General features: G+C 34.9%; 1 protein-coding gene across 2 annotated transcripts in view; it reads right to left on the reverse strand.

Annotated features, from left to right (window-relative positions):
• Positions 1-320: 320 nt before the first annotated feature.
• Positions 321-16,973, reverse strand: part of AGL (amylo-alpha-1, 6-glucosidase, 4-alpha-glucanotransferase) — a 34,249-nt gene continuing 17,596 nt past the window's right edge. For both annotated transcript variants that reach the window (XM_058808617.1, XM_058808619.1), the window contains exons 18-34: positions 16,219-16,343; positions 15,995-16,107; positions 15,747-15,881; positions 15,114-15,244; positions 14,406-14,542; positions 14,030-14,163; positions 12,749-12,924; positions 10,974-11,076; positions 9,531-9,756; positions 9,007-9,118; positions 8,493-8,628; positions 7,197-7,309; positions 6,267-6,478; positions 5,626-5,723; positions 4,982-5,069; positions 4,762-4,895; positions 321-3,372 (exon numbers count right to left, since the gene is read on the reverse strand). In XM_058808617.1, coding sequence (XP_058664600.1) covers positions 3,255-3,372; positions 4,762-4,895; positions 4,982-5,069; positions 5,626-5,723; positions 6,267-6,478; positions 7,197-7,309; positions 8,493-8,628; positions 9,007-9,118; positions 9,531-9,756; positions 10,974-11,076; positions 12,749-12,924; positions 14,030-14,163; positions 14,406-14,542; positions 15,114-15,244; positions 15,747-15,881; positions 15,995-16,107; positions 16,219-16,343 — 2,291 coding nt within the window. In that variant the 3' untranslated portion in view covers positions 321-3,254. The remainder of the gene's footprint in view (positions 3,373-4,761; positions 4,896-4,981; positions 5,070-5,625; positions 5,724-6,266; positions 6,479-7,196; positions 7,310-8,492; positions 8,629-9,006; positions 9,119-9,530; positions 9,757-10,973; positions 11,077-12,748; positions 12,925-14,029; positions 14,164-14,405; positions 14,543-15,113; positions 15,245-15,746; positions 15,882-15,994; positions 16,108-16,218; positions 16,344-16,973) is intronic.

Below are 16,973 nucleotides of genomic sequence, written 5' to 3' on the forward strand. Positions count from 1 at the left end.
GACTGTTGTCTTAGTGAAATTGCAATACTGTAACTGAAATTATATAAACATTCATAGCAGAAGGTCTGCTAACCAAACCCCTCCAACTCAGATGGGGCAGCTGATACTGACACCAACATAAGAATCTCAGGTTTATGCTTTTTTCCTAATAAGTTGATATTTTTGTAATAAGTGTTGTTAGCACATTTTAACATTCACCTTGAGTTAACAATCTCTCCATTGTGGGTAAACTGCAAGAAGTGAACAAGCAACATCAACTGCAAAGTTTGACCTTTTTTAAAAAAAAAAAAATCACAAGAAAAGGTTAATTCTGAATTAAAGAATTTTATTTTGTGCATTTCAGAAATGAATAATGACATTTTCTAAAATCAGTGGTTGCTGTGATAGACAGACATGTAAAGCTCATGTTTCCATTTTACATTACAACATGCAGTGTGAGAATGATACATTAGTTTACTTGAATTCTCAAGTTAATCATTGAATAAATCAAGAGCTATTAACTGTGTGAGCATTGGTAACAGTTACATTATTTCAATTGGGAGGAAAACCAATTTTTAAAATAACATAGATCAAGAAGCACCAACTGGAACACAATGGATGCACAGTTCTTACTGAGTTATTTAGTTTAATTCTATTTTACCAATTATAAGCTTGCATTATGGCAAGTCCTTGAGTGTAAACAATAAATGATAATGATACAGCTCAGGATCAGTCAATATAAGTCAGCTATTTTTAGGGGATAATGACTTGATCTATATGGATATCAGCTCATTTTATGTTAAGAGTTAACATTGTTTTCTTCCATCTTAATTTTTAAACTGTCTGGCTTGACAAAGTGTTGAGTAGCTTTTTGAGGAAAAAAAAAAGAAAAACCCCAAAACCAATAAACCACCCCCCCCCAAGAAAGTTAATAACCTTAAATCTTACTTTTTTTGCTACTTAACAGCAAAGTCAACCAATACATATTTTTTCCCTATTTAAAATATTTGTCACTAAAACTATGCTCAACTAATCAGTGCAGAAGCAACATTATAAATGGGCATGTTTAGAAGTTTCATAACATACGTATTTTTGCGTACACAGTGGTGATTTATCTTTAAAATTTTACTATTAAATTAGGAAAAAACCCTAGCAGTGACAAATATGCAGTCTCTATCAGCAGTGCAGGTTGCAAAACTGGAAAGCAATCTGTACATAGCAATAGGAAGGTTTTGATGAAAAATTACTCATGTTTTTTTCCCAACACTTAAAGAGTGTTATTGCCAATGAATATAATTTTGACATCTGGTGGAAATCTTCAACAGTTATAGCTCTTAAGCTGTACTTCCAATTTTAAAATGTTTTCATGAAGTAAGAACAAATTCTTTTCTGCCATTTTGTTCCTGCTTTCCAAGCCACAGGAGCCATAAAATATACCTTGATATAACACACAAGAAATAAGTATCCAGGAAAACAGTAAAGCTAGTGAAACAGTAGGACAGAAACCTCCATATAATTATCAAGAATTTTGGAAAGTTCAGTGCAGTATGAAAAATACTTTCTATGCCTCTTGCACATTAAAAAAATAATCTGTAGCTGACATTTCAGTAACATTTTTGATCAAATGACATTTCTTATGCATTATGTTGAGAAAATAAAAAATTCCCAACCGATGTACTGCAGCTCAAAAGTTCAGGTATAATACAGACGTTAACCATTCCTAACTTCTAAGGACTGAACACTTGAGCAAGGGAGTTAAAATCCTTATTAACCTTTCAAACAAACAGTATATGAGTATAGCCACTTGCTGCAATTCATCTCTTGAAACGGTTAACTTGCCCTTACAGTATCTACCTGAAATACATCTCCCTGAACAAGACAGCATGAGCACGGTACTTTAGACAGAATACAGAAACTTTAAAGTACAGACATGGTAAAACCTTGATCTGTGTTTTAGTGCATTATAATTACATCCTGTATTTATTTTTTCAGCATATGTTGTCTAACATTCAGAAACAGTGCTTTTGCTTTTCTGCCTTGTGGTGTGGGAGGTGTTGTCAACCTCACTCCGCCTATTTATTGCACTAAGATGAAAAAATTTTATGAAAAGTTGGAGAATTACCAACTGCTCTCCTCTCAGTCTGTGAACCCTGAACTTAATAAGGACATGCAGGTATCCAAATATGAAGAAACATGTTTAGCATCATGTTGACTGGATTGCCCCCAAAGGACACCACACAGTATGCTTATTGTTATTGGTGCAATTTCAGAAGGCCCAGAAGCCTCATATTCTCCTCTCTGATAGTAGGCTACTATGTCTTTCCATTATGTTAAGCATTTCTACCTGATTAACAGAGCTAGGATTTTCCCAAGAAAGAAGGGCTCAGGTGACCCTATCTCTTCAATAAATTAATTTAATAAGCAGTCAAGCACTTTGGCCTTCCCTAACATATAGGCTGTGCATTGTATGCATACTTCTTTTGAATTAGCCATGGTGAAAACCAGATATAAATGAAAAAACAGGTTTGCTATATGGCTCATGGTATTTAAATAAATCTAAAGACAGATTAACATTGGATGTTACCTCGTTATTGCTTGACTTAACTCTCAACGTAAAGTTTTCAAAATTTTATACGTAACTTCAAAAGTTGATTTATTACAGTATTCATACACTTGATTTCTGTGGTTGTTTAGTGGAGTGTTCAATTGAACACATACAGAAACATCCCCATTATACAATTCAATGGAGAGATAACATATTATGCCTTCATTCATGCATGGTGCTAGAGCAAAAAGCATACCAAACTTAGAAAGCTAGAGGTTAATCTACTCCTCCTTAAGCATGCATTTGCAAAAACATCCATTTACTCTTTAAGAGGCAAAGAAAAAAAACATAAGAGCTGTGCAACTTATTTTTAGCTCAGGAAGGAGAAAATTTACTTTCTTACATTAAGATTTTGTTTTGAAAAGGCTAAAAAACCAAAGCTACTTAAAATTGAGTTTGTGCATATTCTTAAAATTGCTCCTTACTAAAAGTTGCTGCATCGAGTGTGCACTGCAGTTTTATTTTATTGTCATGCCCTGATTTTCAAAACATCTAAGCCCCACACAGTTATAGGGCACAGAAGCTGCTGGCATTCAGCATCTCTGAAAGTCAGGACACAACTTAAGTGATTGTGCAAAACAGTTAATTTCCCTTGCAGTGTAAGCCAAGTGTTCATCTATGCCCAATAATAAGACCACAGAAGTTTCACCAAATCAATCAAAATAAACTTTTACAAGTCATAAAGGATTTCAAGGATAACACCAATTGACCAGGCCTGAGTTTCACAGCTAAAAGGACAATACTGCCCATTCTCATTGGTTAGTTCTGGAAGTCCTTTCCAGGATGATCTGATAAAAGAAAACAGAAATGAGTACTGTTGTTAGATTATAGATTGAAAAAAAAAAAAAAAAAAAAGAACATTTCATTTTAAAGTCTTTTGGAAGATAAGCTCAGTAGGAAACTGAAAAGCTTGACTAAAGGTCTGCTCTTCCACAAGCATAGTATAGCCTTTAATAATTGAGACCTAATACTTTTTTCACCTGCAGTTGTTAATTGTAGTGGAAGTGTCTCTTCTTCAAAGCAGACTCTCTGCTACTAATAATAGCTGAACTTACACAACTGGTGTGCTGCTCCTGTTTCTCATTCTGGTAGTTTTGCATTTGGAAGATGAAATAACAATGGCATTCAAACTATACTTTAAATTGACTATCCTGCTAAAAAGTGACAAGGGCTGGAAGACAGCATGATTACATTAACCTTCTTTTCCTCCTTAGGAAAAAAAAACCCTCCAACAAACTAGCACGCTTACAAAAATAAATCCTGTTGCTATATTAATTATTCTGTACAGAAACAAAGTATCAACACAGAGTATTAAAAAAAAAAAGGACGCTATTTTAATAAGACAGAAAAAGCAAAGAGTGTTACTAAATTGCAAGTTATTTCTGATACTACCAAACAAGAGGCTTGGTCAAGACACTACAGAAGGGAAAATATTGCTTCACAAATCCTTTTTTTTTCCTTGTGTGGTCAGACAAACTCTTTCGTCATGAATCCTGAAGTACTCTTTTGGGCACAAATAAATAGATATTTCATGTGCTGCAGGACAGATTATATGGAAGATATATCAAGGGCAAGGTGTTTTGTTTAGTTTAGTTTGTCTCAAATCCTTATTAATTAAAATAGACAGCAAAAGAGGAAAAACAGTGTGTGCATTTGGTTTGAGGGAAAACACAAAATGCAAGTTCCTCTGTCTCTTTAGAAAACCAAGGTTATTAGTATGACAGCTTCAGAATCTTAATTTTCTCACTTAGAACACAAAAAATCTAACAATATTTTACATCATTTTATCTGCTGCAATTTTAATCTGCCCTTCAACTATTATGTTCTACAAAGTTTATTTTTAAATACTTTGATTTTTTTCAAAAATAACTCACTGACATTTTTTCTGAAACTGACTTCTTGTATGAAATAAGATGCTAATTTTTGTGTCTGATTTATTTCACCCAGTCTTCACATGGGTAAGTACTAGGAATTCTGCAACCTGTGAAAGGCACTAGATCTCACTTGTATCTGAAATCTGACTTGAGACCTGCAATTGCACATATAGCAGTCAATTTCCTATCTAGGAAAGAGATGCTCTTTATATAGTAGATCTGTACTGTTAAATGCATTTGGATGGTGGATACCACTAGCTTGGTATTTTGAATATTTTGTATCTGTGTTTGTTGTTACCTTACCTTTCAAGATGAACATAGTGGCGAGAAAGAACATTCTTAATCATGACTACAGTTTTTGCATATATCTCTGGACCAATCAACCTAGAGAAATACAGTTTGGCACGAAGAAAATATCCAATTGGCCACAGCCATTCCTAAACAAAGAAAGAGATGATTATCAAAGCAGTTGGTTTGAAAAAATGACTACACTTTCTCTAAAATTGAAGGAGATAGTTCTTACAGGTCCTTGGTGATAATTAAACCCTCTGGCTACATTGTAGTTGTCATTGTCAAGAGCATTATCATAGACTCCACAGTACACCATATCACTGCAAAAAAAGAAAAGTATTATGCAAACAAAGTCTTAATTAAAAATGATACACAGAAAATGAGAACAGAAATTAACCAAAACACTTGTCATTTACATTTATTGATGGTTAAGTTAGGGAGGTCTCCAATAAGTTATGTACTTTACATGACAGTGAAATTGCAAATAAAGTTTAAATTTGTAGGAAAATGGTCAACATCTTGAAAGGGCTTAAGAGTCATAATTCTACCCTTTTACTTTTACTCAAACTGCAGTGCTGTACACTGTATCAAACACTCTATGTCCCAAGATGCAAATTCAACATTTTTGGTATGATACCAAATTTGACTTGCTTACTGTGAGCCATCCAAAACCACCCAGCCACTGCCTACATAAAGAAATCAATTACATGGACTTCAAAATAATTGTTCTGGAAGTACTTCCTGCAGCCTTATTTCATTGGTATAAATGAAGATTTCACACCATCACCACCACCCTTGCCCTACATCAAATAATTCCTACTGTTCTGTTTATTGTCTTTAGGAATTACCACTTGACCTTATCTCTACTGTACTTACTCTGGGTCTAAGGTTTTCATGCCTAATGGACCAAGAAGCTTTTCCTCTGCTATCTGCAGAGCTTTCCAAGCTCTCTCAGGTGTAAACAACTCAGGGGCCTAATAAAATAATAAAGATTTAATGAATAATATCTGTGCATATACATACATAAGGCTGTGTATACAAATGCAGAAGACAACAAAAAGCCTGACTTTTGCATTACTGAATCAACTTCTGGAACCTGAAAGTCAGAGTAAGCAAGAACACAGAAGGTATCCAGTTATTTTTTCAATTTTGATTTTATTTTATAAACCCTTGACAAATATCATTACTGAAGCTCTTTACAAATCCAATGAAGATAAAGACTCCTTCCTTTTTAGCCAATTTGATGGGAAAAGCAGCCTCCCAGACCTAGCCATGAAAGATATTCTGAATACAGTGAACACAGCAAATTGGCAAGTCCAGTCTTGATATATTTTTAGGATATAGTCCAAGATGAACGAATATTAAAAGCATGGAAAAAAAAGCTGCTTTCAAAAAGTTATTCCAAGCAATGTATGTTCCTGATAGAATGCCATGCAGTCAGACCTTAAAATTGTCTTTATAACTGAACTAAGCTTGCATTTAAGTGCAAAGCTCTCCTCCCACTCCCCCACACTTACCACAACCATTGCTATTGGAAAATTTGGCCTGAGTTGGTAATCACACCATGGACTCGAAGCTCCATAGCTGTCCTTATAAATTCCACGTTTGTGTACAAGATCTGGGTGTTTTTCATTAGGATCTGATGGATTCTCAGAGACAAAGAACAGCTTTTCAAAGTGTCCTTGAATTTTCCTGTCCCACTCATCATATGTGATAATCTCTTCTTTTCCTGCAAGATATTATAGATGGTTTTAATTTTCTGCAATCAGCCACAGTGACAACAGCAGAAGTATGCTTCTTGAATTCCTGACACTTAATATAACAGGAGCAGACCAAGAGCACCTCTCTCAGTTTGTGATTCCCTACATTTAGGCCAATTGTACAGATCACAGGAGCTACAGCTCACTGAAATTTCTAGTGAGACTAATGCAACATCAGAGTCTCCACAGAGCACATATTCACTTGGGCTGGCTAAGCTTGAAGTAACTTTGTGATTAGAAAAGTACTCCCTCCAAAAGATAAGGGACTTGCTATGATATTTACATAAATATTCCCAGCAAGGGGCTTTCTATGTTATGAGTACTTGGGGAGGGACAGAGAGCTAAAATAACGTGTCCTGCATCATTTTAATTTGCATTCTTGTACTGAATGATGCAATCATCACAATACACAATAACCTTACCACTCACACCCATTTTGAGAAAAGGTATTCAGACTCTGAAATTCCTTTGTAATCCACAGAACAAACTGTGTGAAATATTGAGAAGACAATATAAACTTCTAATAAATTTTTATACTAACAAAATTATTTTGATCATACAAGATACTTTCTCAAGTTTTTGCCCTTTTACCCCTAAACCTTCTTCTGAGGTTATATGGTCACTATTTCATTGTTTTAGTTATTTTTATACCCCATTAATAAAATTATGAGATGTGCCTGTTTTTACCATGTCTTTTTACAGTGACTCCACGAAATGGAAATATGTTTTTCCCAGATAAATCCATCAACCAGCGAACAGCCGACTTGCACAGGCCAACCATTTCCACAGCAGAGCCATCTCTAAAACAATAATGATAAATACCCCTCATTATTTACTTTAAGAAGGCTATTAAAGTTCAATGAGTAACTGGAACAATTAAATTCTTAAGTCTCTTATTTAGACAATATCTTTTTTCTTATTTTTTCTTATTTTCCTACTATTCCTCTATTTCTCAGTCAGGGAATGAACTTGATTGTAATCTGTGTAGCAAATCATCTTTTTGCGTCCAACAGCCTTATTTAAAGTGGTATTATCATACCCAGCTAATTAGCACAAATGGAAGATAATTTTATACCAGTGATTAAGAACATAAAAAAAGAATCAACCCCAAATGTGGTCCTCTGATGTTAAAACTGTGTTCAATACAAAGCTAGTCAACAGCACACACACTTCTGTAACTTAGGTAATAGTTCTGCCATAAGAGACTACTCCTGTCAAGAGTGCGGGATTAAAATTAGGACTAAATGCACTTCTTGGACTTGCTTCTTTTTTCAGGTAATATTCATGTAATCAGTATATGCAAATATTTCATATTGTATCACAATCAGCTTTACTGTGTACTTGACAGAATTTTCTCTCTCATATCACCAACTCAGCCTCTTTTGGAAAGTACCTCAACCACTCTTGGTTACCAATTAAAATGCTTGACTTGGCAAGCAAGATAACGTTTTCCTTAATTCTTACCCATGGATGGCAATTTATTTGAAAATGATACTGTACTAAATTCAAGCAAGGATGCCTGCAGCATTTTGCTAGCACGTAATAAACAGCCTATGTCAAAATGCTTAATCTCAACTCTTAAAATGTAGATGCTGTAAATATTTTTGAATTCAAACATAGAAGTATTCAAACAACACAATTATCAATATATAACTCAGATGGGAAGTTTGAATAACAAAGTCCTGCTAGTACAGCAAGTATACACTATTTCCTAAATTACATTTTACTACCAGAATTCAGAAGTCAACTCTTGGCATGGAGCTAAGACTGTGACAGAAGCCATGGGTGTCACCTGCCCAAGAACACAGCTTCTGACTTCAAATCAGCATAAAGAAAAAAATTCCTTAATGATTTTAGTAGGTGGAAACATTTAGAACATTTGAGAGATAACCTCTCAGATGTGTCAATAGAACTCATAGGTTCTGCAGAAGAATTTAAGGTAAAAAAAGAATTTAAAAAAGCCCTCCTCAAGGGCTTTCATACCTCGGAGTAGCGGGAATTCCTGTGTTGCGAGCCTTGTCGCTCTCTCCCATTTTATCCATCCAAGTGCCACAATTGAAGCGGTTCCCTCCAAAGACAAAGCCAGTTTCATGGTCAATGCCTGCAGTTACATTAAAACCTGGCAAGAAAGAATATCAGGTGTTAAGTTCATTTTTTTAGGGAAAACAAAACCCCAAATACCAACACCCCTAACCCAACTTCCCAATAAACATGAAGACCTTCCAACAAGAGATCTGAGGTAGGTTTCTGAAGGCAACTGTACTTTAACTGAAATTTTAAAGGTAACTTGCACCATAACATATGACCAGTTGCTAACAATAAGCTATTATTTAGGCACTTCAAGAATATTACATATACATATAAAGTAATACAGTTTTAGTTACAATAAATGTATATTTTAAAAATGCTCAATAGAAAGAGAAAATAAGAGGAAAAGGAAATACAAAATATACTCATCAACTTCTGTTTTGCACAGCAAGTGTTCTGTGTATGTTACCTTCATCTCTCATTTTTTGGTCAATCTGAGGACCAGCATTCCTTTCTCGGAAATTTATGCCTTCCATGTGTCGTTGCATTGCCTCCTGTATTACTTCATAAAGTGGCTGATCCTAGATCCATTACATGTTTGGATGACATGTGAAAAGCAAGATGAAAAATGAGCAGAAAGCATTCCTTAAACCTCTAGTTTATATAATATTCCAAAACAACTCCCACACCATCAAACATTTTCAAGTAGCATTCTTGGCAATGCCAATAACATTGCATACAACTTTTCATATAAACATTTTTTCAAGACAAAAAACAACAAAAAGATTTAGAAGCTGATGGAATTGTTTTTCCTCCTTGCACTTGGTCTAATCAGGTGATACAAGAAGTGCCTAAAATGTGGAATTCTTGTGCTACAATCAAATTTTACCATAAACAACAGATAGCAACAGGTTCCTGTAGCTAGAAAAATTGACATCCTTTCATTAAAACACTATAGTTTTGTTAAATAGTTCAATTAGAAGAATTTTTTACCACAGTGCCTGCAGGCTGAGGAGAAGAGTCATCTCTTGGGTACATCCTAGAAACAGGACACCTGAGAATGTCTAATCCATTGGGAACAATTTTACAGTACTCCTGGATGCACTGAAGCCACCACCACACAGCATCACGACAGTTGTATCTGGCATGTGTCCCCCCACCGAGCAGATTAGGAATGAGACCATGTCTTAAAGTCCCAGCAAATGCTAAAATGATGTTTCTAGAACAAAAGAAAATCACAGTCTTGACTAAGTTGCCTTCAAGGCCATTGTTAGACCAAGCATCAAGTACAAAGCATACAGGGTTACAATAATAGCAAGAAGACAAATAGCATTTTCAAGACAGATTCCAAAAGTTTGCTGTTGAAAGCTACAAATTACTCAATTTAGCATGCTTCTTTTACAATAAAAAAACACCCATTCCCTAACAAATTCCTCAACATGAATACATTTAAGTCAGTTTGTACAAAATATACATCATCTATTCATATGGAAAAGATAATTTGCTTTTTAATAGGTAGTGATACAGATCCTAAATCCAAATCCCACTGAGGTCACTGGGAAGGTTTTTATTGACCTTGTATATGATTACCCTGGTATCCATTCTGATGGGTGGGGTGGAATGGGGACGGAGGGCAGGAGTAGATGGGAAATTCCTATTAAAATACAGAGAGGTGACAGCAACTGAGGTTATGAGAAGTTTCATTGAGAACCGTTGCGCATACTTTGCAGAAAACATGGATTCCAACTAGCTTTAAAAGGCAAAATCAACATCCTAGTTGACTGCAGATCTCTCTGCATGAGAAAGCTAACAGTTGGCCAAATGTACAGCAGCATAAATACATGCTGATTTACACCAACTAATTTTTATGTTTCTATTATGCGCCAAACTCCACTCAAATTAATATTAACCAAAATACCAAATTCATCTGGCTTGTGTATGGCTCATTTGTCAGGTTAAATATTTATAGCTACCAGATTGCAACAACACACAATTAGTTGATATCTAGTATCAAGAGACCAATACTAGCAGTTACAAAAAAATCAAGACAGACCTACATTCACACTTTTCTGTTTAGAACAGTATTCTCTTTTGCTACTGTAAGTTTTTACGTAAAGAATTCTGAAATTATTGCTCAGCAACAATGATGCAAGTACTAGTGAAACAATCACTTTGTTCAAGGACAAACAGTAGCACTGCTGGAGTTAAAACTACAGAACATCAGCTTTGTATCAGTGCTAAGAAGGTAAAAGTCTATTTGAGTAGTATTTTTAATCCCACTTAGAGGGAGCTCCCAAATATGTCTAGTGCCATTAAAGTTTTATACTGCCCATCAACTGTTTCAAACACCTTGTGCATCAGCTCAGGTTTTGAGAGCATTGCTTTTTTTCTAAGTGCCTACAAAGCCAACAAGAACCAAGGCTAGGCCAGTCTTACCTTGCTTCTAGATAGCGGCCAGTAACTAACAGTAGCCCTCTTAGTGCAATAAAAGTATCCCTTCCCCAGGAACGAAAAATTCCAGAAGAAAAGTGAGGTAAACCTGAAAAGAAACATCATTATTCTTCTAATGAAGTGATATAGCAGAATTCTCCAAGCACACATGTATAAAATAACCAGAAGTAAAAAAACTAATCCTCATATATCTTTCTCCTAGATAAGATGTTTCAAATAAACAATCTCCTAAGACTGAGTTCTTGATAAATACATCCTATTCTAGAATAATGTCTTCTAGAATTTCAAGATCACACAAAAGCATTTCTCATACCACTACCAGTGACATTTTAATTTTTATTAAATCACCTGGCAACTTAACTAAAATTTAATTAAAAGAAACAGAAAGAAAACCAACAAAAAATCAGAATTATGTTTGGAACATTTTGTTGGAAAGAATTTATGCATGAGAGTTGTGGCATCTCAGCAGCATAAAGGGATGAGACTGTTCTCAGACACTGTGAAAGACATCTTGCTTCTCTCTTCCAGCAGCTTAAAGATCTACATTCTACTGCAGACATTATAACATGCAGCTTTAGGAATGATCCTAACTGATAAGGCATAATAATTCCAACTGTGACATGCATACTTGTCTTTTCTGCCATTTGTTTCCTTTTATGATCTATTAAACAGAAACTCCAATGGCAAAGTTGCAAACCAGAAGTCTCTTGTGCATGCTTGGTCACTTTAACAAAGTATTTGCTAATTCTCAAATATGGCCTCCACATCTCTGCAAATTTATAGTACATGGCAGCAGCACTTGAGAATCACAATCTGTGTACAATTTAAAAATCTCAGGCACATCTACCAGTGAGTATGTGAAAGGAATATTTAAAACCAAACCCTTCAGTATAATTAATCTTTATGACCAGTTTAAGGGAACACTGTGCCTCTGTGCTTCTAGGTAACACTGAAGCAGGCAGATGGAATGTTATTAAAATCCAGAAACTAAAAGCAATAAAGCTACAAAAGAGTGATGGCAAAAGGAAGAAAATCACTCCACTGAGAGAGATGCCACTGCATCTGTGGATGCTTAAAAGTTTCCATGGCTTCAGAAAAGGAATGAGCCAACTCAGAACCAAAATAAACTCATTCTAAGCCAGAGAAGATAATACTTTGGACATAGGCAAATGCCCATAGGAAGACTGCCAGAAGCTGGCAGAATATTTGGAGGTATAAATACTACTTGCTGACTGCTTTTATGCTCTTTGCTTTTGGAGAGAGTTTTAGATCAGGAGTTCTTCTGGTCTGCTAATGGTTCTTTCTGAGAATGTGTAACCATAAATTCACTCTTGTTTCTCCATTACAATCCATGTTTTAAATTCACATTTATAAAAGACAGACTAAAACCCCTTATGATAAGTATAGTCATCTCATACTATACTTCCAGAAGCAAGTCTTCTGGAAAGGAAAACAGTATTTTTTTAGATCTCTGTATATGGTAACAACAAATACAGCAAGAAAAGTCTCTAAACAAAGCATTGATATATAAAGCTCTCCTTCCCAACCCCCAAGAGTACTACTAGAGAAAACTTCCATACCTTTAACGTGAGCAAATATTTACCTTAAACACAAGGTAAAGTGAGTGAAATTGCTACATTTTATACACAGTTTCTGACATATGGCTCTCAAATATGATGCAGAAGATTTTAATATAGTTACTAAAAGCAATTTAACTGTTTTGGAAGACTTCTTTTTTTTTAAAGGTTGTTCTCACTTACCAGCTGCCAAGGAAACACAACATTGTTCTTTCTGATTTGTAATCTCATTCAGCCTGTAGGGAACATCATGTAAGGAAGGAGACAGATCTGGCAGACAAGGGTATTTTCCTATCCCACATAACTGAATGGAACCCAAGGAAAGGTGTTTAACAAATGTTGATCCATTCTGCACAAAGCTGTAATTCAACAGAATTAAATTAAAATAACTTCGCATTCAACAACAGCAGTCTATAAAATGTACCCTTTTTCATTTACAGAAGGCTATGACAAGCATTACACGTAAGAAATTTTAAAAACTAGCAATTAACTAATACTAGCATTTTGAATTAACTGATCATTTTATCTAAGATTTAATTTGTAAATCACATTTTCCTAAAATGAGTGCCCAATGTCAAGAATCAAATCTTAATTGATTACTGCCATGGAAGTGTTTATAACATGTACTTCTACAAAACAGTTAAAAACAAGAAGTTGTTTTGGTTTAATTAATGCCTATACACAGCCCTAAGATTTCAAAAATATTTTACTATGAACAAAAGTTTGTCAAAACTAGTCAGTATTTTTAAAGTTCATATTTTTACATATATCTACACAAAGTGCAAATAAAAGAAACTGTTAAGGCATTCCCTGAAATAGCTGATCTCCATTCCTGACTAGCTGATCTCCAAGCATTTTTTCAGAAAATGCATTACGTTCCATGATTGCACAGCCATACCAGATTCTACAAAATGTTTTTTACAAAACATATCAAACAGTATTTACTTGTTCAGTACAGTCATAGCTACAATGAAGCCTCCATGAAATGAGTCTCCGTTCCCTTTGCAAGAAAAAAAGAAGCAGACTATCAAGTTATTTCAAAAAGTAAGCAGAGTGCTCAGATAATGGGGAGTAATAATGAAGAAGTGTTGAAGAAGGCATCAAATACAATCTGGTATTTTCTTAGTTACCTGAACTTTAAGGAATCATTGCATTGGTACTAAAATTATAGCCAAAAAATACAGCTTCCAAAGCCTGGCAAAAAAGATGCCAGCTTAGGGTTTCCTCCTCCTAAAGTGCAATCTCAACAGTAGTTATAAATTAAAACACTGGATAGATGTCTGAACACTCAAGTCTGCCAAACCACCACTGTTAGAAGATGGATTTGATAATTCTCTACCAATTTTTCCCTCCTACATTAGAGGACTATGAAAATATTCAAATTGCATTCTCCAGCAGATAAAATTTAAAAGGTTATGATGTATCCAGATGCTTTTATAGCTCTGATAAACAGGCCAAGCATACCTTGACATCTGATGCCATGCCACATCCAGAAGCGTTGTGTATGCTCCCACTAATATGGCATCAAAGTAACATGGGATGAGGTAACGTGGAATTCTCTTTAGGTACACAAACATGGCCTTCAGCCATTTACCAACCTAGTGAAACACAACAGATTTAGAATTTGATCCATCAAAGTTCAAAAGCCAGTGCCTTCAGGATCCATATTGTTACAGTATTATACCCCAGCTGTGCTGTACCCTACTGCTCCAAACTCTCTCAGAGCTAGGAAATATGTTATAGACAGTCTGAATTAAAAAAAAAAAATTATCAGTAATTGGAAATGAAACTAACTAGCAATCTGAAACCCTGAAGTTACCAAATAAGTATTTTTACTCACTTCTGCACAGGCTCCAGCACGTGAAATCAGACGATTACTGACATAATCAATCATCCAGTCTCCAGATCTTAAATTATCGCAAAATGGATGACCCAAATCATTCTTTGGTCTAATGTCTGCCATCACTGACATTAACCCTGAAGACACAAACCCAACTCTGTATTAAAAGACATTATCACAAACAGCAGTTACAATGCAGGAGCAAAAGGTACATAGCAACAAATGCTTTAACTGGATTGCTTCTCTCCATCTGCATACCAAGCTACAATCCAATTCTAGTTTCCTCAGCATAAATCCTAGAAACTTATGGACATCATTGCAAATAACTAGCATGAGGGAATTTGTATGCTTGATAAATGACAGACACTCCTCAGTAATCTAGTAACACCTCAGGTTAGATTAATGCAACTTTTCACTGGAAGTATATTTTTCTTTTACTTTAAAAGTCAAGGCACTGGTGTTAAAACACGTCCCAGGCTGCAGTGTTCAGTTTCAAAGCATTGAGAGAGAGGGGTTTTGTTCTAGTATGAGATTTCCTGGGTACAACACCAATTAGTAGCAAGGTCAAGCAGAAAAAACCTACTTTTTATACCAAACAATGGCAGCAGCAACACAACAGCATTATTGTGCGATGTGATCGAAATTGAGCAGTTCTCCTTTACTTTTTTTACTTGACAGAAAAAATAATGCTGAAACTGAAACTATTACCTTGGAGGCCTGCATACTTTAGGGGTGACCAGTTTGGTATATTGTAACAGCCTCCACCATCTTCCTGTTCTTCTGCCTCACATCTATACAGCACTTGATTTAGTTCAGCCAAAGTTAGTTTAGAAGCAATTCTGAAAATACAGGGGAGAAGAGAATAAAACCCAAAATAACATCAGTAAGGAAAGATGGAAAGGATTTGACAATCAATTCTCATTTCAGACTTAAATTAAAATACCAAAATAAATACAGTTCTCTCAATACTTTCATCTTGGAAATTAGGAGCCTAATTTTTCAGGTTTTCAAGATGTTCTCAGATGTTTCATTGTTTATCTAGAAATACAGTATTATGTTCAAAATCACACCCAAACAATCACACCCTAACACTGAGAAGCAGACCATGTTTAAGTCTACTTTAGGCAGCAATTACACAAACTGGGAAGTTTTTCAGTATTAGCTCCACTTAGTATTATACATATAAGAAGAACTCTCATAGTTTTCATTGCACTCTGACAATTCAAACTCCATCTGTATCACCACCACCAAAACTCAACAACCCTCAGCAGATGTACATAATACTCTCAGCTCCTCTAGTAGCTCTCTCAGTCCTAAGTCAGAAGCTTAAAGAATACTTACGAAGAAAATGGTGTTTTTAATATTGGTGCTGAGTGATCATCAGGAAGACTTCCAGATTTAAAATGAGAGCTGAACTGGATCAAATGATTGCGGAGTATCCCCACAGCCTCTTGTGCCTTTGGGTCCAGACTAACTCTGCAAATAAAAATTAGTATCTTGTAGAAGAACAGCACATAGAAGAACTATTCTCCAGTCTTCTATCACACTTTTCAAACCCACACAGCCATATGGCAACGATAATAACATACCTGAATACTATTACACTTCCTGGGGTCAATCTTTCAAATTCTATTTCTTGAACAAATTCATTTGGCCCTTTTATAGCAGTTCCAGCTTGCTTTATGATTTTACTGTCTTTTATCTTAAAAAAGAAAATAAATTTGCAACTGAAATCCACTGTCTTTTTTTCCAATATAAAATATGACAAATTAAAAAATATTGTATCAGAACATGGGTGAAGGAGGCTAATTACCTGGATATGCTCTCTGAGTTCCATTGTGAAATTAGGCAATCCATTTATAAAATGTAGATCTTTTTTGTAAGGACTAGCACTTCTCTCAATGGTCCTTGCCTCAAGTACTACTTCATCTATTTTTCCTAGAAAAAGTTAAACCATGTTGCAGCTCTTAGGATATTTGAAATTAAAAAAGTGATTCTTTTGAAATTATGAAACAAAAACTAAAATGAAAAAACCGAATATTCAATAGACAAGTCTCTGATGCACAGCAGAAGAACAGAAACATATTGCAAGTATTTTAAATACCTATAAATATTCTTTACATACTCATATGCTGTACTGTATTTAAAATGGCAATTTTTGTCATTTTATAATAAATGAATCATAAAATCAGATGTCTTTTACTGGTCATCAGCTTTCTTAATTTTCCTATTGTCTTTTAGGAGACTATGCAAGGCTGCTTTCCAAACTGCAGCTATAAATGGTTTATCTTTAAGCGGTAACAATTTATTAATACAGAAATTCTAATTTTCTGTATCTTTTAAGTAATTCACAGACATAAGGTATTTAAGTCTTGTAAATAACTTAAAAGATAATGTGACTGATTTTAAAACAAGCACACAGATGCACTCAAAGAACTAAGTATATTTGAGAAGCCAGTTTGGAAAGCTTCTCTTCAGAAACATTTCCAGGTAATGCATAGAAGTCATTATACTTTGCTACTTTTATGTACAGTAAATACTCTGCATAATTAATTATGTACTGCATAC

Source organism: Ammospiza caudacuta, chromosome 7, assembly GCF_027887145.1.
Source record: "Ammospiza caudacuta isolate bAmmCau1 chromosome 7, bAmmCau1.pri, whole genome shotgun sequence".
Lineage (NCBI taxonomy): Eukaryota > Metazoa > Chordata > Aves > Passeriformes > Passerellidae > Ammospiza > Ammospiza caudacuta.